The sequence below is a fragment of the Hordeum vulgare genome, chromosome 7H, assembly GCF_904849725.1.
Source record: "Hordeum vulgare subsp. vulgare chromosome 7H, MorexV3_pseudomolecules_assembly, whole genome shotgun sequence".
Taxonomy (NCBI): domain Eukaryota; kingdom Viridiplantae; phylum Streptophyta; class Magnoliopsida; order Poales; family Poaceae; genus Hordeum; species Hordeum vulgare.
In genome coordinates, this window is record NC_058524.1 from 196,082,356 (window position 1) to 196,105,567 (window position 23,212).

Genomic DNA, 23,212 nt, shown 5'->3' on the forward strand with positions numbered 1-23,212 from the left:
CTTAGGCGATTCTTGATCGCAGCTAAGTCCCCGAGTGCGACGTTTAGTGCACACTCGGAGAAAATTTGTACTTAGGCGATTCTTGATCGCAGCTAAGTCCCCGAGTGCGACGTTTAGTGCACACTCGGAGAAAATTTGTACTTAGGCGATTCTTGATCGCAGCTAAGTCCCCGAGTGCGACGTTTAGTGCACAGTCGGAGAAAATTTGTACTTAGGCGATTCTTGATCGGAGCTAAGTCCCCGAGTGCGACGTTTAGTGCACACTCGGAGAAAGTTAGTACTTAGGCGATTCTTGATCGCAGCTAAGTCCCCGAGTGCGATGCTTAGTGCACACTCGGAGAAAATTTGTACTTAGGCGATTCTTGATCGCAGCTAAGTCCCCTTTTTTTTGAGACCGGAGTGTGCGACCGCGGAAGAATTTTGAATGTGCAAAAGCTCAATCTGCTTTATATTATTTCACCAATACTTGTTCTTTACATTGCTTCAGTCGACGGTCACGTGTAGAAACTTTTCAGGAGATCTCCGTTCCATGCTCGCGGCTCGTCTGTCTCCCTGTCGATGTTGTAGAGTCTGTATGCTCCGTTGTTCAGCAGCTTGGAGATGATGAAGGGTCCTTCCCAGGCAGGAGCCAACTTGTGAGGTCTTTGCTGATCCACTCGGAGCACCAGGTCGCCTGCTTGGAACGTGCGACTCCTGACGTGGCGTGCGTGAAAGCGCCGCAGATCTTGTTGATAAATGATTGAGCGAGTCAGAGCCATCTCGCGCTCCTCCTCTAGAAGGTCCACTCCGTCTTGCCTCGCTTGTTCTGCTTCAGCTTCGGAGAAGAGTTCGACTCGTGGAGCATTGTGAAGCAAGTCACTCGGAAGGACTACTTCTGCTCCGTAAACGAGGAAGAACGGTGATCGCCCTGTAGATCTGTTCGGGGTTGTGCGGAGACCCCAAAGCACTGAAGGTAGCTCGGTGACCCATGCGCCAGCGGCATGTCCCACCTCTCGCAGGAGTCGGGGCTTTAAACCTTGCAGAATAAGTCCATTTGCCCGCTCTGCTTGTCCGTTTGATTGAGGATGCGCCACGGATGCAAAATCCACTCGGACACCTTGGCTTGCACAGAAACCTTTGAATCTGTCCGAGTCAAAGTTTCTTCCGTTGTCCGTGATTATGTTGTGAGGTACCCCGAATCGGGAGATGATATCTCTGACAAACTTGATGGCTGTTAGGGCATCGAGCTTCTTGATGGGCTTGGCTTCAATCCATTTTGTGAACTTGTCGACTGCCACCAACACATGTGTGTATCCGCCTTGGCCTGTCCTGAATGGACCGACTGTATCTAATCCCCATACTGCAAATGGCCACACAAGAGGGATAGTCTTCAACGCAGATGTCGGCTTGTGGGACTTGTTGGAGTAGAACTGACAACCTTCACATCTGTCGACCATATCTTTGGCCATTTCGCTCGCCTGTAGCCAGAAGAAACCAGCTCTGAATGATTTGGTGACGATTGCTCTCGAAGAGGCGTGATGAGCGCAGGTTCCCGAGTGAATTTCTTCCAGGATTAACTGTCCCTCCTCTGGGGAGATGCATCATCGAAGAACGCCTGAAATGCTTTCCTTGTACAACTAACCATCAATGACACTGAACGACTTCGACCTGCGGACTATCTGTCTGGCTTGGACTTCGTCTTCTGATAATTCCTGCCTCAGGATATATGCAATGATCGGCACAGTCCAATCGGGGATGACGGCAAGAATCTCCATGACCAGATCAACCACAGCAGGTACGTCGACTTCAGTCGGATCTGTTGAGCTTTTTGGTTGTACTGGCTCCTCTGTGAAAGGATCTTCTTTAACTGAAGGAAGGTGGAGGTGCTCGAGGCAGACGTCACTCGGGACAGGTCTCCGAGTGGATCCGAGTTTTGCCAACTCATCAGCTGCTTGGTTCTTCAGTCGCGGAACATGGTGGAGCTCTAGACCTTCAAACTTCTTCTCGATCTTCCTCGCTGCATTACAGTATGTGGTCATGGTGGGGTTCCTGACGTCCCACTCTTTCATCACTTGATTAAACACCAAATCCGGATCGCCATAGACCATCAGGCGACGGATGCCGAGTGCGATGGCCATGCGTAATCCATAAAGGAGAGCTTCATACTCTGCCTCATTGTTGGAGGAATCAAAGTGTATCTGCAGCACATACTTGAGTTTGTCGCCCTTTGGCGTTATGATTACAACGCCAGCGTCGGAGCCATTCAACATCTTGGACCCATCGAAGAACATTGTCCAATGAGCCGAGTAGATGTGGGTCGGTTGCTGTTGTTCTACCCATTCTGCTATGAAGTCAGCCAGAGCTTGAGACTTTATAGCTTTCTTGGCCTCGAACTTGATATCGCAGTACAACATCTCCATTGCCCACTTTGCCACTCGGCCTGATGCGTCCCGATTGTGGAGGATTTCCGACAACGGAGCATCAGAAACAACAGACACCGAGTGGTCTTGGAAATAATGAGCCACCTTCTTCGCAGTCATGTAAATCCCGTAGATAAGTTTTTGATAATGGGGATACCTCTGCTTTGAAGGAGTCAGGACTTCGGAGACGTAATACACTGGCCGCTGAACTTTGTATGATTTGCCTTCTTCTTCACGTTCGACTGTAAGAACAGTGCTGACGACTTGATTTGTAGCCGCGATATATAGAAGAAGGGGCTCTTTACTGAGCGGAGCAGTAAGAACCGGCTGGGTGGAAAGTAGGACTTTGAGTTCGTCGAATGCGACTTGGGCTTCATCTGTCCACTCGAAAGTATCCGATTTCTTCATGAGTCAGTACAGAGGAAGTGCTTTCTCGCCGAGTCGACTGATAAACCTGCTCAAAGCCGCTAGGCAACCTGTGAGTCGTTGAACATCGTGTATTCTGACCGGCCTCTCCATTCGGACGATGGTCCCGATTTTTTCGGGGTTGACATCGATCCCTCGTTCGGAAATGAAGAACCCGAGTAACTTTCCGCTGGGAACGCCGAATGAACACTTGGTGGGGTTGAGCTTGATATCGTACCTACGAAGGTTGGCGAATGTTTCTGCCAAGTCAGTCAGCAGGTCGGAACCTTTGCGTGACTTGACTACGATGTCATCCATATACGCCTCCACATTCCGACTGATATGGTCGAGGAGGCATTTTTGGATCATGCGCATAAAGGTAGCTCCTCCATTCTTCAAACTGAATGGCATAGTGATGTAGCAGAAGCACCCGAATGGAGTGATGAAGGCTGTTTTTAATTCATCGGGGCCATACAGACGGATCTGATGATAGCCCGAGTAGGCATTAAGAAATGACAAACGCTCGCAGCCCGCAGTCGAATCGACAATTTGATCGATGCGGGAGAGCGGAAAATGGTCTTTCGGGCAGACCTTATTGAGATGCTTGAAGTCGATGCACATTCGGAGCGACTTGTCCTTCTTGGGCACCATGACAACATTGGCGAGCCACTCGGAGTGGTGAACCTCGCGAATGAAGTTGGCTGCCAACAGCTTGGCCACCTCTTCCCCGATTGCCTTCCTCTTGTGCGCGGCGGACCGGCGCATGCGTTCTCGGACGGGCCGAGCGGTGGGATCCACATGCAGTCGGTGCTCAGCCAACTCCCTGGGTACACCCGGCATGTCAGAGGGTTTCCATGTGAAGATGTCCCAGTTCTCACGGAGGAATTGGGTGAGCTCGGCTTCCTATTTAGGATCGAGGGTGGTGGAGATGTTCGTCGGGGCAGCAGTGTCGTCCGTCGGGTGGGCGTTGACCTTCTTCGTCCCTCCCGTCGACTGAAATGCGGACTCCGAAGTTGGCTTCTTCAAACGCATCAAATCAGCGGGGTTGACTGTCTTCTTGTACTCGTCAAGCTCGAGGACGTCCATCTGTTGGTCGGCGATTCTTGATCCTTGCTGCAGACACTCTTCGGCTCGCTGTCGATTGCCAGTGATGGTGATCACACCTTTCGGGCCTGGCATCTTCAGCTTCAGGTATACGTAACATGGACGGGCCATGAAACGCGCATACGCCGGGCGGCCTAGAATTGTGTGGTAAGCGCTCTGGAAGTCTACCACCTCGAACGTCGGCTTTTCCTTGCGGAAGTTCTTGTCGGAGCCGAAAACGATGTCCAACGCGATCTGGCTGAGTGACTTGGCCTTTCGTCCAGGGACGACTCCATGGAACTGCATGCTGCTCTCGCTGAGTTTGGACATCGGAATGCCCATACCCTTGAGAGTGTCGACGTACATGATGTTCAAGCCACTGCCGCCGTCCATGAGGACTTTGTGCAGTCGGACTCCTTCCACCACCGGGTCGACGACCAGAGCCTGTCTCCCTGGGGTGGGTACATGTGCTGGATGATCCGACTGGTCAAAGGTGATCGCAGTCTGAGACCATTTGAGGAACTTGGGGTTGGTAGGGGTGGCCATGTTCACCTCCCTGTTCACCAGCTTCAGTCGACTCTTGCTCTCAATGTCAGCAAAAATCATCAGTGTTGCATGGACTTGGGGGAACGGATCCTCCTTATCCTCCTCATCCTGTTCATTGTCCTTTTCACTCGGTTGCCCTTCGCCGAACCCGTGGATCAGGAGCCGACACTGTCGAGTGGTATGCTTTGGATATATGGGGTTGCCCTCTTCATCCATCTTCGTATGAACCGGACATGGCTGGTCCAGGATGGGATTATTGAACTGCTTCTTCTTGGGGGGTGAACTGAGCCTTCCCTTTGCCCTTGAACTTGGCATTGGTTACGGCTGCAGCTTCTGCCTGTGGAGTGGACGGAGCTTTCTGCTTCTGCTTCCGAGTGTTACTCCCATCTCCATCAGCGACTGTTTTGTGCTTGCCGCTTCGGATGCGGTCCTCTTCTTCGCCATTTGCATAGCGTGCTGCTATCTCCATCATCTTGCTCATGGAGATGTCACCTGTTCGGCCGAACTTCAGGTACAGATCCCTGTACCGCACGCCTGCCTTGAAGGCGCAGACTGCTTGATGCTCTGTGACGTTCTCCACCGTGTGGTAGAGGGTTGTCCAATGTTGAATGAAATCACGCAGGGGCTCATTCTGCTTCTGGACGCAGTGCTAGAGCTCCACGAGGCCGGCAGGGCGCTTGCACGTCCCTTCGAAGGTCCTGATGAACACTCGGGCCAGATTTGCCCAGCTGTAGATGCTTGAGGGGGCCAACTGGTTCAGCCACGCTCGCGCCGAGCCGTTGAGCATCAGAGGGAGGTGCTTCATGGTGACATGGTCGTCTCCTCCTCCGATCTGGACTGCCACTCGGTAATCATCCAGCCACGTTTCTGGCTTGGACTCTCCTGTAAACTTGCTGATTCCCGTCGCCAATCAGAAGTTGGGAGGGATGTCAGCCGAACGGATGGCTCGACTGAAACACTCGAGACCAGAAACGATGGTCCTGCTTCCACCCGGACGGTCAACGTCGTAACCATCGCGGTGAGCTCGGCCCCTGTCGACCCTTCGCTGGGCGATATGCCCTCGCGCGTCGGGCCTTGGGTCGTAACTGTCGCCGACTGAATGCCGATCATCATGATGTCGGGGCCCGTAGAGCCCACCCTGCGGAGGGGTGCGTGAACAGCAACGATCTTCAGGATTTATGGAACGGCTGCCTCCTCTGTGTCGCTGATGAGAACCAAGGCTGTGAACTGACCGATGCGTATTCGCATGAACAGAACTATTGTGGATCCTGTTATGCGACTGGGAGACTGCCGAATTTTGCTGCTGCGCCGTGTGCAACAGGGCGCGGATTTTCTCGATCCCCCTACCAGCCTCTGAATCAGTCGGCTGAAGGGAATCGGCTATCTTGGAAGCCGCAGCCAAGTTGAGGAGGGGTGTGCGGAACAACTCCAGTTGCTCCACCGAGTGTGCCGACTGGCAGAACGGCGAGGTGGACGACGCGCGCCGGACGTTTCGCCGATCTCGTGCTCGTTCCGGCCAGCTTGACGGGGATCTTCATGGGAGTTGGCCATGTGTACTTCTGCTGCAGGCCCGCGACCCGCGTACTCGGAAGGAAACTCAGTCGGAACCGAGTCCGAGCGCTGGGACGGCGGGGCAACCACAACCGACTCTAGAACCGCCACTTGTGAAGACGCGTTCTGGCTCGCCTGGGCATGTTGCACCCAACGCTGGAGCCGCGGACGGCGGGACCGCTTGTTGCGGCGCGTGACGGCGGTGCAGGTCGACACCGGAGCCGACTGCTGGAGAAGAAGAATGCCGCGGGCGCCGGCATGGAAGTGCGTAGCCCCACGGCGGGGAAGCGCCTCGACGTCGAGAGGGGTGTCCCGAAGCCATGCCGAATCGTCGATGATGAAGGAGAGAGCGCCGAAGAAGATCTCGTGAAACATGCTCGAATCTCCACCGGACGACATGACGAAATGATTTAGTCGCAAACTCGCCGGAAGTCGCTTAGACGCCTGCCCCACGGTGGACGCCAACTGTCGTGTGTATAAGTCTGACAGTAGATATGTAGGGTACGAAAGGATGGGGAGAGCCTTAGCTACGGCGAGGTTGTATGAGTTCAGGCCCCTCAGCGGTGGAGGTAATAACCCTACGTCTCAGTGCTCTGGGAGCTTGTTGTCGAGTGGAATATGGAATACAATGAGTTGCTAACCCTTGCACTAGTGGGGGAGGGTGGCTTATATAGAGTGCGCTGCCCTCCACAACGGTTCGGTGCACAGGGGTGGAGTAGTGGCGAATAAATGCCTACGTTACAGGTAACGTACGTCTTAAATGCTAATAAAGGCACATGGAAACGTATGACCGTTTCCCTCCAGGGGGGTTACGATGCACAGAGTGGAATCCAGTCGGTTAGTTTGATAAACTCTGAATGCTAATCTCCGACTGGATGGTCGAGGATCTGTTACCGACTGGATGAAGGGAACTCCTTAGTTCAGTCGGAACTGACTAAGGGCCTTGTCCCTTATGAGGGGTAGTCCTTGGGTTGGACCTACACGGCAGGCCTATGACCCTACCCTAGGACTATGACCCCATCAATGGGCTTGTCTTTTTTCCTTTCCGAAGCTCCTTCCTCACCGAGTGTCCATGAACAGGGTCGTCGTGGCTCTAGCGAAGTCCCCCCGTACTGCGAGGACGGGAGCCGAGGAGGGCTCCATAGCGGAGCTTGGCACGTGGGCCGAGGCAGATGCGGCGCGAAAGGCGCTGCAGGAGGAGGAGCATCGGCCGTGGGTGGAGGCGGCCCGGAAGATGGTCGCCGGCCCTAACCGTGTACACAAGCAGGTGGACAGCTCCGGCCTGGAGCCACCGTCCCGGGAGAGGAGTGTTGGGGGACGTAGCAGTAATTCAAAATTTTCCTACGTCACACAAGGATCTATCTAGGAGAAACCAGCAACGAGCAAAGGGGTAGAGCATCTTCATACCTTTGAAGATCACTAAGCGGAAGCGTTACTAGAACGCGGTAGATGGAGTCATACTCGTAGCGATTCAAATCGTGGAAGATTCTGATCTAAGCGCCGAACAACGGCGCCTCTGCGGTCAACACACGTGCAACCCAGTGACGTCTCCTTCACCTTGATCCAGCAAGGAGAGAGGAGAAGTTGACGGCGTGGTGACGGTGGAGCTGCGTGGAACTCCGGCAGGGCTTCGCCAAACGCTATGGAGGACGAGGAGGAGGAGAGGTAGGCTGCATCGAGGGAGGATGAAACTTGTGTGTATAGCCACCCCAAAACCTTAGGTATATATAGGAGTAGGAGGAGGGTGTGCCACCCCTAGGGTTTCCCTAGCTGGTGCGACTGCAACCCTATATGGGAGAGGCGACGGCCCAAGTGGAGGAGGGGGTGGCGCCCTAGGGGTGGCTTGCCACCCAAGCCAACCCCCACGCCTACGGTTTGCCCTACCTTGCCCTCTTGTGCGCCTTGGGCCAAGGTGGGTGGCGCACCAGCCCACCTAGGGGCTGGTTCCCATCCACTTTTGGCCCACGTAGCCCTTCGGGGCTGGTGGCCCCTCCCGGTGGACCCCCGGAACCCTTCCGGTGGTCTCGGTATAATACCGATGATCCCCGAAACACTTCCGGCGATCAAATCTCCACTTCCTATATATGAATCTTTACCTATGGACCATTCCAGAGCTCCTCATGACGTCCGGGATCTCATCCGGGACTTTGAACAACCTTCGGTAACCACATACTATTCCCATTACAACTCTAGCGTCATCGAACCTGAAGTGTGTAGACCCTACGGGTTCGGGAACCATGCAAACATGACCGAGACACCTCTCCGGTCAATAACCAACAGCGGGGTTTGGATATCCATGTTGGTTCCACATGTTCCACGATGATCGGATGAACCACGATGTCAGGGATTCAATCAATCCCGTATGCAATTCCCTTTGTCTACCGGTATGATACTTGCCCGAGATTCGATCGTCGGTATCCCTATACCTTATTCAATCTTGTTACCGACAAGTCTCTTTACTCGTTCCATAACACATCATCCCGTGACTAACTCCTTAGTCACATTGAGCTCAGTAGGATGATGCATTACCGAGTGGGCCCAGAGATACCTCTCCGTCACATGGAGTGACAAATCCCAGTCTCGATTCGTACCAACCCAACAGACAATTTCGGAGATACCTGTAATGCACCTTTATAATCATCCAGTTACGTTGTGACGTTTGATACACCCAAAGCATTCCTACGGTGTCCGGGAGTTGCACAATCTCATGGTCTAAGGAAATGATACTTGACATTAGAAAAGCTTTAGCAGACGAACAATATGTTCTAGTGCAATGCTTAGGATTGGGTCTTGTCCATCACATCATTCTCCTAGTGATGTGATCCCCTTATCAATGCCATCCAACGTCCATGATCAGGAAACCATGTTCATCATTGATCAACAAGCTAGCCAACTAGAGGCTCACTAGGGACACATTGTGGTCTATGTATTCACACATGTATTACGGTTTCCGGTTAATACAATTATAGCATGAACAATAGACAATTATCATGAATTGGGAAATATAATAATAACCACCTTATTATTTCTTCTAGGGCGTATTTCCAACAAGGCGCTCCAACACGAGGCATGACCCCGCGCGGCAGCAGAAGGCCGATGTGCAGGTCGACGTGCGGTCCGGCGTGGACGAGGAAGCGACGGAGGCCATGAAGGGGCCCGAGCCGGATATCGATACCGTGCCGGAGGGCCTGACGTAGCGCCCGATGTGCCCGAGGCCCAGCCGGACTCCACACCAAAGGCGTCGAAGGATGCACCAGACGACGAGGGCCCGCCGCCCAGGATGGAGGTCCCGGGTGGTGAATTCGATGCCACGGGCGAGTCCGCGTCAGGGGAGAGGAAGGAGGCCCCAAGGACGGAGGTCCCCGCCACGTAGGAGCGCCTCCATCTCAATGCACCCCAAGAGCCGGCTTTGAGCGTGCCTCCGGGGGCCGGAACCATGGTTGAGTGAGCGCGCGTTCCGGCTACCGCCGACCGGCTCCAGCTCTGAGAGCCGGCCGATGGAGACCTGGGGCGCGTCGGGCATGACCCTTAAGAGGACAGCCTCCGACACCACGTTGAGCGGGGGTTCCTGAACTGATCGTGCAGTTTTCCCAATGCCGAGATCATGTTGCGCACGTGGCCAAGGTGGCTGAGGAGGAGATGCTCCGCCTCGAGAGAGCGGTTGGGGTAAGTTTCCTATACCCTTGCTTTTCGCTTGGGATTTTTTCTTTTCTCTTTGCTTCAGTGGGGGTGCGCCAGCGCACCCACTGGGTGTAGCCCCCGAGAGTTGGGCCGACTGGGAGTCAGCCGGGTCGAGTCTTTACTCGTGGCCACTTCTTTCTTCTTTCTTCCAGTGGGGGTGCGCGAGCGCACCCACTGGGTGTAGCCCCCGAGAATCGGGCCAGCTGGAAGTCAGCCGGGTCGAGTCTTACTCGTGGCTAACTCTTTTCTTCTTATGCCGCAGGACCATCACCACCGTCGAGTGTTGGCCCAAAACGCCTTGTTGGGCCGGCTCAGGGAGGCGGAGATCCAACTAGCCGATCTTCGTGGCCGGCTAGATCAAGCCGGCCCCGAAGCGGGACGCCCAGCGGGATGAGGGTGTCCGGCTCCACCAGAAGGTGGAGCTTCTCGAGGCAGAGAAGAAGGACCGCAAGGTGGCCCGCCGGGCGGAGTTGGAGCAGCTGCGCGCCGCCCATCGCGACACCTTGGCGCAGAAGGAGGCATCCCACCACGACGCCCTGTCATAGAAGGAGGCGTCCCATATCGCCGAACTGGAGCGGCTGGACCGGATCCACCGCGAGGAGTTGGTCAAGCGGGATGCATCCTTAAAGGAAAAAAGACGACCGACTGGTGAAGGAGGTTGAGGCAGCGCACGTTGCGCGTGACGAACTCGCCAGTCGTATCCAAGCGCAGACAACTCGGGATCGCGAGCTGGACGAAGAGGCAGGTGAAGTCGACATCCTCCTCAATAGTGAGTCCCTCTTGACTTGAGTTTCCTCCCTGGTGTTGGTTTGGTTCCTCTTTCTTTCTTCTGACACCGCGCACCCGCTTTTGAACCCCAGATCTCTTTCCGGGGATGCGGGAGGCGGCGTATGCGACCGTGGTGGCCCATCGCAAGAGCAGCGGGCCACGGGCATCCAAATGGGTGTGAAAGCCGGCTAGAGCGTGGATGAGGTGGTGATTGCCGCCAAAGCTTGTCTGCGGGAGCTGGCGCGACCGGCTCCAAGATGTCGGGCTAGCCATGGTTCATGCTCTATGGCTGGACGCGGTGGAGCTGGCGACGATGAGCCGGCTGTCCCGGTGGCTTGAGACGGGGAGTGCCCGATTGAACGCCCGACGTGTGTCAGCGGTGCAAGCCGGCGCATATATGGCGCTTCGGGTCACCAAGTCTTGGTACTTCGACCTTGACTTGGGCTTGCTTGCAGTGCAATGCACCAGCACAGATGCGAAGTTGGCCACCGTCGAGGACGAGCTGCAGGTGCGAGCCGCCGACGTTGCCTCGTTCGCAGCATGGGACGAGTATGTTCTGGAGCGGACTGCCGATGGAAGTACGGTTCCAGAGGACAACTTCCAGCTGGCTCTTGGCGATCCCGGCGGCAGCACCGGCGAGGCGGCCCTTGAGGGTGCTGACTCTAGCGATGAAGCCTACGTCGACTCCGCGGCGGTGGGTGATTCGGCCGCGAAGGACGACGTGGGAGACGCTCGAGCACGTTACGGAGCGTCCGCCTCGACCATCATGGGTGATACCGGGGCCAAGAATGGAGCCGCCACTGATTGAGACTTCATCTTTTTCCTGCATTTATAGTTAATTTGCACTTCCACCCACTCGGGGTGTGTAATGAACCTCGACCATGGGCCTTTTGCACTCTCGTGTAATATATGCATGTTCCAAATACTTTGCTTGGGAAAAATTGTGCTTGTCGACTCGTTTTTTGTCTTTGTTTTCTTTCGGCTTCTAGCTTCCCATAACTTTGCCCTCTCTAGCTTCCGCCCCGCTAGTCCGACAGCCGGGAGCCGGTCTATGAATGCGACGAGGATTCTGCCTTTGGGGGATCGGCCACGAGCTTCCGGAAGCCGCAAGAGCACTTAGACTTTAGAACGAGCAACCAGAGTCCTGCTAAAGAAGGAACCATAGATGGTTAGACTGCCCCGAGCTGGCTACTCCTTCGTAGTTCAAATCTTGCGAGCAACAAGCCTTTTGTCCCAGGGACCGGCTAGCCGGACAGCCGGGAGCCGGACTGTAGCTGGGCAGGGTGGTAAGAGTTTTGGCTTAACACACTCCATGTATTCGACTACGAAGATAGAGAAGAGGCTCATGCCGGCCGGCTAGCCCCGAGTCCGAGGAGACGGGCCGCGAGGTTTTACTTGGAAGGCAACATTTTTGTGGAATTCAAAAGGTATGCCCCAAGCGTCAGCTCAGGGCACCCGCTGCATTCATCTAAGACCAAAAGGGTGGGGGATACATACGTACATGTGTTTCTCTTTTTTCTCTTAGTAGTAGAACGGGCAAAGAAGTGTCGTGTTCCATGGACGCTCCGTCTCCTCGCTGGAGGCGTCTCTCTTGCGCTTCTGTGGCTTCTAGGCGTCTATTAGATAGTACACGTTGTTGTGCAATGCCTTGCTGACAATGAAGGGTCCCCCCCATGGGGTGCTGGCCGGCTGTTCGCTGGATTCTTCTAAGCACCAGGTCCCCTCGCGAAAGAGAGGGGTGTGATCCTTTTGTTGTGGTAGTGCCTCAACTTCTGCTGGTAGATATCCGTTCGGCTGAGGGCCAGCTCGCGTGCCTCTTCGAGTAGGTCGACACCACCTTCTTTTGCTTCTTTTGCTTCCACCTCCGTGTACAGGATGACGTGCGGTGATTCGAATTCGACATCCGTGGGGATGACCGCCTCGGACCCATGCACGAGGAAGAATGGTGTGAAGTCGGTCGACTGGTTCGGTGTGGCAGCTCTTCGATCCAGCAGCCGGACGACCTGACGAGTGGCGCCACAAGCCTTGGCTTGATGCTGGACAGAATCAGGTTGTTTTCCCTTTCTGCCTGACCGTTTGACTGTGGGTGGGCGACCGACATGAGATCGAGCCTGATGCCCTCTTTTGCACAGAAGAGCGCCATTGCGCCTTTGGTGAAGTTGGTCCCATTGTCGGTGATGATGTTGTGTGGAACACCGTAACAGACGGTAATGTCCTTGATGAACCGGACGGTTGTGGGGTTATCTAGCTTCTAGATGGGTCTCGCTTCAATCCACTTGGTGAACTTATCGACGGCCACCAGGAGATGTGGCATGCCGCCTCGGGCCATCTTGAATGTCCCCACCATGTCGAGCCCCCAGACGGCAAACGACCATGAAAGGGGAATGGTCTTGAGGGATGTAGCCGGCAGATGGCTTTGTGTGCTGAAGCATTGGCATCCTTTGCACTTGTCGACAAAAGCAGTTGCCTCCACTAAGGCCGTGGGCAGTAGAATCCATGGCGGAACGCCTTGGCCACCAGGGTCCTGGAAGCGGCGTGATGTCTGCATTCTTCCTGGTGAATGTCTTTGAGTATTTCCTGCCCCTTTTTTGATTCGACACGGCGTTGAAACACGTCGGTTACGCTACATCGAACCAGCTCGCGGTTGATGATGTCGTAGGTGGGAGACCAGTGTTGGATCTACCGGGCCTTGGCCTCGTCGGGCGGGAGCTCGCCGCGAATGAGGAAGGCAAGGATCGACTGAGCCCATGTTGCTGCTGAGACGGGAGTCGGCTCCGACTCGGTTTGAAGGCCAGGGGCCGTCGGATCCCCCGGGTTTGGCGTTGGAGTCTCCGAGACGGAGCCGTCAGTCCCCAGGACTGAGGCAGCAACCGACTTGTCGTCAACCTCCATGACAGCTGCCGGCTCAGAGCTGGGCGGGCTGGACGCGGGGTTCATCACAACCGACGATGTTGGAGGAGCTGGAGATGGTGTAGGAGCCGACGAAGCACGCGGAGCCGGCGGAGTCTCCGGACCCGAGGCTGTCGGACCGGATGGATCTACAGGTACGAAAATTGACGTCGACTCCGGTAACAACTTGATTGATGGCTTGTGCATCTGCACGAGGGAGACGCCGGCTGGGATTGCTTGTCGGGTAGAGGAAATTTTTGGCAGTGCGTCCGCCGCCTCGTTGTCTGCCCGAGGACATGGTGGAACTCGCAACCCTCGAAAGGACTGTTGAGCTATTGGTGGAGGAAGTGGTAGCTGGCCATGTTGGCGTCCCTGGCATCCCATTCGCCAAAGACCTGCTGCACCACGAGGTCGAAGTCGCCGAAGCAAAGGATCCGCCGAATGCCGATTTCTCTAGCGAGCCGGAGGCCATGTGCGAGCGCCTCATATTCGGCCACATTGTTGGAGGCAGCGGAGTGTACATGAGCTGGTCCCCTTTCGGGGATGATAGGACGACGCTGGCTCCCAAGCCGGTCCGCATCTTGGAGCCACCGAAATGCATCCGCCAATGCATGGAGTCATGAGGCAGCGGCAAGAACTGGGTTTCGGCCCAGTCGACGAGGAAGTCGACCACCACATGGGACTTGATGGAGGTGCATGGCTCATAGCAGATGTCGTGGTCGGCCATGACGATGGACCATTTGGGGATCCGGCCAGTGGCGTCCTTGTTGCCCATGATCTCTGAAAGTGGATCGTGCTCTCCACTTTGATGGTGTGTTCCTGGAAGTATTGCTTCATCTTCTTGGCGGCAAAGTACACGCCATAGCATATCTTCGGATAGTGGGGCTAGTTCTGCTTGGAGGCGGAAAGGACTTCACTTAGATAGTAGACACGGCACTGATACGTCTCCATCGTATCTACTTTTCCGAACTCTTTTGCCCTTGTTTTGGACTCTAATTTGCATGATTTGAATGGAACTAACCCGGACTAAAGTTGTTTTCAGCAGAATTGCCATGGTGTTGTTTTTGCGCAAAAATAGAAGTTCTCGGAATGACCTGAAAATTTATGGAGAATTTTTCTGGCATTTATGAAAAATACTGCCGCAAGAATCAGCGGAGGAAGTGGAGCCGTGAGCCCACAAGCCGACCAGGCACGGGCCCCCCTGACCGCGCCTAGCAGGCTTGTGGGGCCCACAAAGCTCCACCGCCTCTCAATCCAGCTCTATTTAGTCCGTTTCGTCCGGAAAAAATCAAGGAGAAGGGTTCATCGCGTTTTACGATACGGAGGCGCCGCCACCTCGTGTTCTTCATCTGGAGGGAAGATCTGGAGTCCGTTTTGGGCTCCGGAGAGGGGAGATCGTCGCCATCGTCATCATCAACCTTCCTTCATCGCCAATTCCATGATGCTCTTCACCGTTCGTGAGTAATCTATTCGTAGGCTTGCTGGACGGTGATGGGTTGGATGAGATCTATCATGTAATCGAGTTAGTTTTGACGGGGATTGATCCCTAGTATCCACTATGTTCTGAGATTGATGTTGCTACTACTTTGCCATGCTTAATGCTTGTCACTAGGGCCAGAGTGCCATGATCTCAGATCTGAACCTATTATGTTGTCGCCAATATATGTGTGTTTTAGATCCTATCTTGCAAGTTGTAGTCACCTACTATGTGTTATGACCCAGCAACCCCGGAGTGACAATAGCCGGAACCACTCCCGGAGATGACCATAGTATGAGGAGTTCATGTATTCACCAAGTGTTAATGCGTTGGTCCGGTTCTTTATTAAAAGGAGAACCTTAATATCCCGTAGTTTCCATTAGGACCCCGCTGCCACGGGAGGGATGGACAATAGATGTCATGCAAGTTCTTTTCCCTAAGCACGTATGACTACATATGGAATACATGCCTACATTAGATTGACACACTGGAGCTAGTTACTTATCTCTCCGTGTTATAGCTGTTACATGATGAATAGCATCCGGCATAATCATGCATCACCGATCCAATGCCTACGAGTCTTTTCCTACTGGTCCTTGCTACATTACTTTGCCGCTACTGATGTCACTGCTGCTACTATTACTCTCTTGCTACTCTTGTTACTTTGCTGCTACTGCTGTCACTATTGCTCCTGGTTACTGTTGCTACTGCTGCTATCATACTACCTTGCTACTGATACTTTGCTACAGATACTAAATCTTTCAGGTGTGGTTGAATTGACAACTCAACTGCTAATAGTTGATAATATTCTTTGGCTTCCCCTTGAGTCGAATCAATAAATTTGGGTTGAATACTCTACCCTCGAAAATTGTTGCGATCCCCTATACTGGTGGGTTATCAAGACCTTTTTCTGGCGCCGTTGCCGGGGAAGCACAACTATATTCTGTGAGTCACTTGGGATTTACGTCTGCTGGTCACTATGAGGAATCCGATAGATCCAAGAACTAAAGTCTTGCCCTCAACTACGTGGACAGGTAAGGAACTGCCATCTAGCTTTGCACTTGATTCACCTTCAGTTATGAGTAAGTTTGCGACACCACCTCCTGCTAGAAATCTTGATATGTCGCCTATGCTTGATGATGCTACTTCTGCTAACCATGATGCTTATGATGATGCTATGCTTGATACTGCTTTGCCACTAGGTGCATTCCTTGATGCACAAATTGCTAGAGTTGTTGCTAGATGTGATGATACTTCTGAAACTGCTGATACTATTGAAGTAGAACCTGCTATTTTGCCTGCTAGAACTAGCTCTCCTAGACATGAATTGCCTGATAAGCCTGAGTGTTATGTTATGGAGGGAGAGATAGCTGAGGATTTTCTTGCATGTAAGGATAGCTATGATGTTGAGAAATTACTGCTCAAGTGGAAAGAAAAATCTTTGAACACTAGGATGAAATACGACCCGAAGTTTGCTACTTCGCCTATCTTTGTGACCGATAAGGATTATGAATTCTGTGTCGACCCTGAGTTAATCACTCTGGTCGAATCAGATCCTTTTCACGGTTATGAGTCTGAAACGGTTGTAGCCCATCTGACCAAACTGCACGATATAGCCACCCTATTCCCTACTGAGGAAAAGGTCCGCCACTACTATATCCTCAAGTTGTTTCCTTTTTCGCTAAAGGATGATGCTAAGACTTGGTTCACTTCTCTAGCTCCTGGTTGTGTGTGTAGCCCCCAGGATATGATCTACTACTTCTCTGAAAAATATTTCCCTGCCCATAAGAAGCAAGCTGCCTTGCAGGAAATATACAACTTTGCTCAAGCTGGAGAAGAGAGTCTCCCACAAGCTTGGGGGAGGCTCGTCCAGCTACTGAATGCTTTGCCTGATCACCCTCTTGAGAAGAATGAAATACTTGATATCTTCTATAATGGACTTACCGATGCTTCTAAAGACCACCTAGATAGTTGTGCTGGTTGTGTTTTTAGGGAACGAACTGTAGAACAAGCTGAGATCCTATTGAATAACATCTTGTGCAATGAGAATGCTTGGACTATTCCCGAACCACCTCCTAAGCCAACTACGAAGAAAAGAGGTATTTTATTCCTCGGTCCTGAAGATATGCAAGAAGCTAAGAAATCTATGCGAGAGAAAGGCATTAAATCTGAAGATGTCAAAAATCTACCACCTATCAAAGAGATCCATGGTCTTGATAACCCGATACAGGTAGTAAAAGTAAATTCTCTGTGTAGGTTTGATGAGAGTGATATTCCTTTTGATAAACCTGCTAGCTTATGCCTGGATGAATTTGATAATTTTGTTGCCAAACAACAGAGTTTCAATGATTATGTTAGCAGACAATTGGAACAGAATGCTCGTATGCTTAGTCATTTAAGTGCTTGTGTGGACAGAAATGTCAATGATCTTAAGCTTCTGAGTAAACATGTCTCTATGGCTACTACTCAGGTAGAACAAGTACTTAAGGATCAAAATGACTTGCTCAATGAGTTGAATGACAATTCTGTCAGAGTCATTACTAGAGGCGGTAGAATGACCAAGGAACCTTTGTATCCTGAGGGTCATCCGAAGAGAATTGAACAAGATTCTCAAGGAGTTAGCACTGATGCACTTAGTCATCCTGGAAAGAAGAAGAAAGATGATAGAAATTTGCACGCTAGCAACCCTGTTGCTCCTACACCTGAGAGTCCAAACGATGCCTCTGTTAATATGCTGAAACGCAATCTGGTGATGAACATGAGCCTAATGATAATATCGATAGTGATGTTCATGTTGATGCTCAACCTAGAAATGATAAGGATGTGGAGATTGAACCTGTTGATCTTGATAACCCACAGCCTAAGAATAGAAGATACGATAAGAATGACTTCGCTGCTAGGAAGCATGGTAAAGAAAGGAAACCATGGGTTCAGAAACCCATGCCCTTTCCTCCCAAACCATCCAAGAAAAAGAATGATGAGGATTTTGAGCGATTTGTTGAAATGATTACACATGTCTTTCGGCAAATGCATTTGACAGATATGATCAAAATATCTCCGTATGCTAAGTACATGAAAGATATTGTGACTAATAATAGGAAATACCTGAGGTTGAGATTTCCACCATGCTCGCTAATTATACCTTCAAGGGTGGAACTCCTAAGAAACTAGGTGATCCCGGTGTGCCCACTATACCTTGCTCCATTAAAGGTAACTACGTTAGAACTGCTTTATGCGACCTTGGAGCCGGTGTTAGTGTTATGCCTCTCTCTCTCTCTCTATCGTAGACTTGAACTGGATAAGTTGACTCCCACTGAAATCTCTCCACAAATGGCTGACAAATCAACTGCTTTCCCTATCGGCATTTGCGAGAATGTTCCTGTTGTGGTCGCTAACGTCACTATCTTAACAGACTTTGTTATCTTGGATATTCCCGAGGACGATGCCATGGCGGTCATCCTTGGAAGACCCTTTTTAAACATTGCAGGGGCTGTTATAGATTGCAACAAAGGCAATGTCACTTTCCATGTCAATAGTAATGAGCATACGGTGCACTTTCCGAAGAAACAATATCGAGTACTTTGCATCAATGCTATCGAAAAGACTTCATCGATTCTTATTGGGAGCTTTGAATGCCCTATACCTCCTGTTAAGATGAAGTATGATTTGATTGTCGGTGATATTCACATCCCCATTGAGGTGACCTAGTGACTATTCGAAAATTCTCCGTTCTCTTTTATGATTCAAAAAGTTTGTCAAGGAGACTTGATCGACCTCGTTGACGGATTTCTTTCGATGACCATGAGACGGATGAATCGAGGAGTCACAAACCTCTGTTCCAAGCTTTCACCTTCGGTTGCTTAGAAGAAAAATGATAGACTTAGTTTAGTTTTCCCTGTTTTCTGTTTTAGCGTCCCGGAGAAAAGTACCCCGAAAATAAAAGTTCTCCGAACGTCCTGAAAATCAAGTATGATTTTTTCTGGAATTTTTGAAAAATACTGAGATGAAGAGCTAGTATGGGGGCTGCACCAGTGGGCCACAAGCCCTGGAGGCGCGGGCACCCCCCTGGCCGTGCCTACCAGGCTTGTGGGTCCCACGTGCACCCCTCCACTCATTCTAGCTCCCATATGCTCCTCCTACCTCCAGAAAAAATTGTTTCGTAGCTCAAACCCGTGTTCTTGCTCTTCTTGCTGGGATTTTCGATCTCTTTGCTCAATGCACCATTCTGCGAACTGTTTTGGGGAAATTACTCCTTGGTAAGCGACTCCTCCATTGGTCCAATTAGTTTTTGCTCTAGTGCCTTATACTTCGCGTATTGTTGCTACCTTGGTGACCATGTTCTTGAGCTTTGCGTGCTAATTTTAGCTAGTCCCAAGTAGTTTTTATGCGTAATATGGCATCTAGGCACTTGTGGGAGTAGTTGCTACGAGTTTAGTTGAGCCTTGTTCACTTTTCCTTAGAGTCACTGGAAATTTCAGAAAAGGAAGATGTTCAGGAGAAACTATCATGGTGGTTCCTCAAGCAAGAGAGGTCCCCGTCTTGCAATTTGGGAGCCCGATCCTTACCAACCAAGGAAGGCATAGGTACAATTGTGTGAATGGCCTTCTGATGAATTTATGATTAAGGCAGGTTTCAAAGACGAGTTTGATACACTTTTTCACAATGTCAAACTCGAAGAATTCATCTCCGATAAATGTGAACAGTATGTTGGTCTCACTGCCTCTTTTGTTCGTAGATTCAAATTTTCAGTTGGTTGTGATACATCTGTACTGTTTGATCTCTATGACAAATTGTATACCATGGATTTAGAGGATTTCAATAGAATTTGCAAGATACCTATTTGGGGTAGTCTCAATGATCCTCCTAAATCTTCGGTTAGAGATTTTTTTTCTCTGGTATAATTGTTGGAGAAACTAGAGATATTACACATGCTACCATGGGGAGCATTCATTTTCCTGCCTTGCATTACTTTGACCTCTTCATAGGCAGATGCATTAATGGCAAGATTGAGCATTGTCACCTGTGCGCACCCGACCTTAGTATCCTTAAGAGCGCAGTAACGGGTGATAGAAGTTTCAACATGGGAGCTATAATAGCAAGGAGGCTGAATAATAATGCTAATGAAGGGGATTTCTTTGGTGGGATCTATGCCACTCGCATAGCAAAATTTCTTGGAGTACCCATCCGCGAAGGAGATCCCCCGCTCCATACAGCTTTCCTTGATCGCGTTGCTTTGACACGCTACCAGTACCTTGACAGGGATGATGAATCCCTCCTATACCGTTTAATATTTAACCGACAGCGTTTTTTCCATATTACCCTTTCTGCTCCTGCCTTCTTTGACTTTCAGGTAAAACGGAGATATTACATAACCAGAGGAGATGCAGAAGAGTATGAGAGGGAGGCAAAGGCTGCTCGTCTCCGTGAGGTAGCTATTCAGGCAGTGGTTGCAGCGCTCCCATACAACCCCCATTATGATTTTGCGTGTCGCCCGGACCATCCATGGGAGTAGACCAACTTAGGCCAAAAGCCTAAGCTTGGGGGAGTATGTGTTTCTCACCGACTTTATATTCTTGCTTATGCTTTCACTTTGTTTGTCGGTGTTCACACTTTGCCACTGTATCATCCATTCTAGTTTATTTCTTTTTCTCGTTTTCTTTTCGTGTGTCTGTCTAGTTTGAGAAAACTCAAAAAGATTTTCTTGTTCTTATTTTGCTTGTTGGGAGCTTTCCCGTGTAAATAGTTTTCTTTTTCTTTGGGTCAAGGTAGAAGACCATGGTTACGATGTTTAGTGGCTCTCGCATGCATATGTGTTTATCTGTTAAAGAGCCATATTACTTTGTCTTCTCCTTTGTGTTTTCCTGCAGATTCCAGCTTAGTCCAATGAACAAGCACTCTTATTATTGTTCACATCGTTCGGTCGTGCAAGTGAAAGGCAATAATGATGAGATATGATGAAGTAAATGAGCCTGGAAAAGCTGGTATGAACTCGAACTATTTTGTTTTTGTAAATATGACTAGCTCATCGTTCCTGGTTCAGCTTTGTTGTGAGAGAAACAAGTTTGCAATGACAACTTAGAGATCATAGTTTCTGATGCCATGCTTAATTAGCTAGGAGCTTATAATGGTTTGTCTTGGATGCCCACATGAATGTTGAGATGACTATGATGTAGTATGATAGGATGGTATCCTCCCTTGAATGATTCAAGTGGCTTGACTTGACGCATGTTTACGCATGTAGTAGAAACAAAATCAACATAGCCTCTATGATATTCATGTTCATGGTGATTTATGTCCTACTCATGCTTGCACTCAATGTTAGTTAATCTCAATGCATTTTGATGACTCTTGTCGCTCTCTAGTTGGTCGCTTCCCAGTCTTTTGCTAGCCTTCACTTGTACTAAGCGGGAATACTGCTTGTGCATCCACTTCCATAAACCCAAAGTTGTTCCATATGAGTCCACCATACCTACCTATATGCAGCATCTACCTGTTGTTCCAAGTAAATTTGCATGTGCTACTCTCTAAACCTTCAAGAAATAATCTGTTTTGCATGCCCAAACCGCTCATGTGGTGACAGGGGGCTATCAGTATCTTCCATGTTGGGCGTGTTATCCTTGATATGTGTTTATTCACTATCTTTCACGAGAAAGGGGCCGGTAATTGGAATGCCCAGTTCCATGCTCAAATCGAAAAGATAATTGCAAACAAAACTCCCCCTGGATTGATGTTGGTATGGACGGCACCCGAGTATTCGGCTAGTCATGCAGTGTGATTGATTGGTGGTGGGGAGTCAAAACTTTACTTTTCTATTTGGGAACCGCCTATAGCATGGGTAGCATGGAAGATGGTGAGAACTCTTAGTCATTGCGTTGACAATGAAAGCATGCCACCCAAAATTATTATCTATGTTTTCAAAGCTTGAGCTCTGGCACCTCTGCAAATCAATGCTTCCCTCTGCGAAGGGCCTGTCTATTTATGTTCCTGTTGAGTCATCCTCTTCTTATAAAAGCACCAATTAGAGAGCACCTCTATCATTTTTATGCTTTGCTTTTAACTGTGTTGAGTATGACTGTGACTGGACCTTCTTTGCCTTGAATTACAATGTTTAGTCAGCCCTTGATCTTTGAAGGTGCTCTGCATTTATGTTTTGCGGTATCAGAAAGAGCTAGTGAGATACCATCTATTCGTACTGCTTCATGTTGTTTTGATTGAAGTGTTGGCGTTTGAGACTTATTATTATTTGCTCGCTAGTTGATTATGCCATTGATATGAGTTTACCATGAGACCTAGATCTCATTTGCTTATGTGGTTTGCTTGTGATCTTGCTGAAATTCTGGTTATGAGTTAGACTTAGTTGCAACAACAAGATCAAACAGAGTTCGTAAAAGTTTTTCTTTTGTCTCTTTCAGTTTGTCAACTGAATTTCTTGAGGACAAACAAGGCTTTAAGCTTGGGGGAGTTGATACGTCTCCATCGTATCTACTTTTCCGAACTCTTTTGCCCTTGTTTTGGACTCTAATTTGCATTATTTGAATGGAACTAACCCGGACTAACATTGTTCTCAGCACAATTCCCATGGTGTTGTTTTTGCGCAAAAATAAAAGTTCTCGGAATGACCTGAAAATTTACGGAGAATTTTTCTGGAATTTATGAAAAATACTGGCGCAAGAATGAGCGGAGGAAGTGGAGCCATGAGCCCAGAAGCCCACCAGGCACGGGCCCCCTTGGCCGCGCCTGGCAGGCTTGTGGGGCCCACAAAGCTCCACCGCCTCTCAATCCAGCACTATTAAGTCCGTTTCGTCCGAAAAAAAATCAAGGAGAAGAGTTCATCGGGTTTTACGACACGGAGGCGCCGCCGCCTCCTGTTCTTCATTTGGAGGGCAGATCTGGAGTTCGTTTTGGGCTCCGGAGAGGGGAGATCGTCATCATCAACCATCCTTCATCGCCAATTCCATGATGCTCTTCACCGTTCGTGAGTAATATATTCATAGGCTTGCTGGACGGTGATGGGTTGGATGAGATCTATCATGTAATCGAGTTAGTTTTGACGGGGATTGATCCCTAGTATCCACTATGTTCTGAGATTGATGTTGCTACTACTTTGCCATGCTTAATGCTTGTCACTAGGGCCCGAGTGCCATGATTTTAGATCTGAACCTACTATGTTGTCGCCAATATATGTGTGTTTTAGATCCTATCTTGCAAGTTGTAGTCACCTACTATGTGTTATGACCGGGCAACCCCGGAGTGACAATAGCCGGAACCACTCCCGGAGATGACCATAGTATGTGGAGTTCATGTATTCACCAAGTGTTAATGCGTTGGTCCAGTTCTTTATTAAAAGGAGAACCTTAATATCTAGTAGTTTCCATTAGGACCCCGCTGCCACGGGAGGGATGGACAATAGATG

General features: G+C 50.4%; 1 protein-coding gene across 1 annotated transcript; it reads right to left on the reverse strand.

Moving 5' to 3' along the window:
* Positions 1-626: 626 nt before the first annotated feature.
* LOC123413400 (uncharacterized protein K02A2.6-like) lies at positions 627-1,388 on the reverse strand (the record flags this gene model as incomplete). The annotated part of the gene is made up of 1 exon (XM_045106328.1): positions 627-1,388. A coding segment is annotated over one exon (762 nt), but the record flags the coding sequence as incomplete, so codon positions are not given.
* Between the last annotated feature and the right edge of the window lie 21,824 nt (positions 1,389-23,212).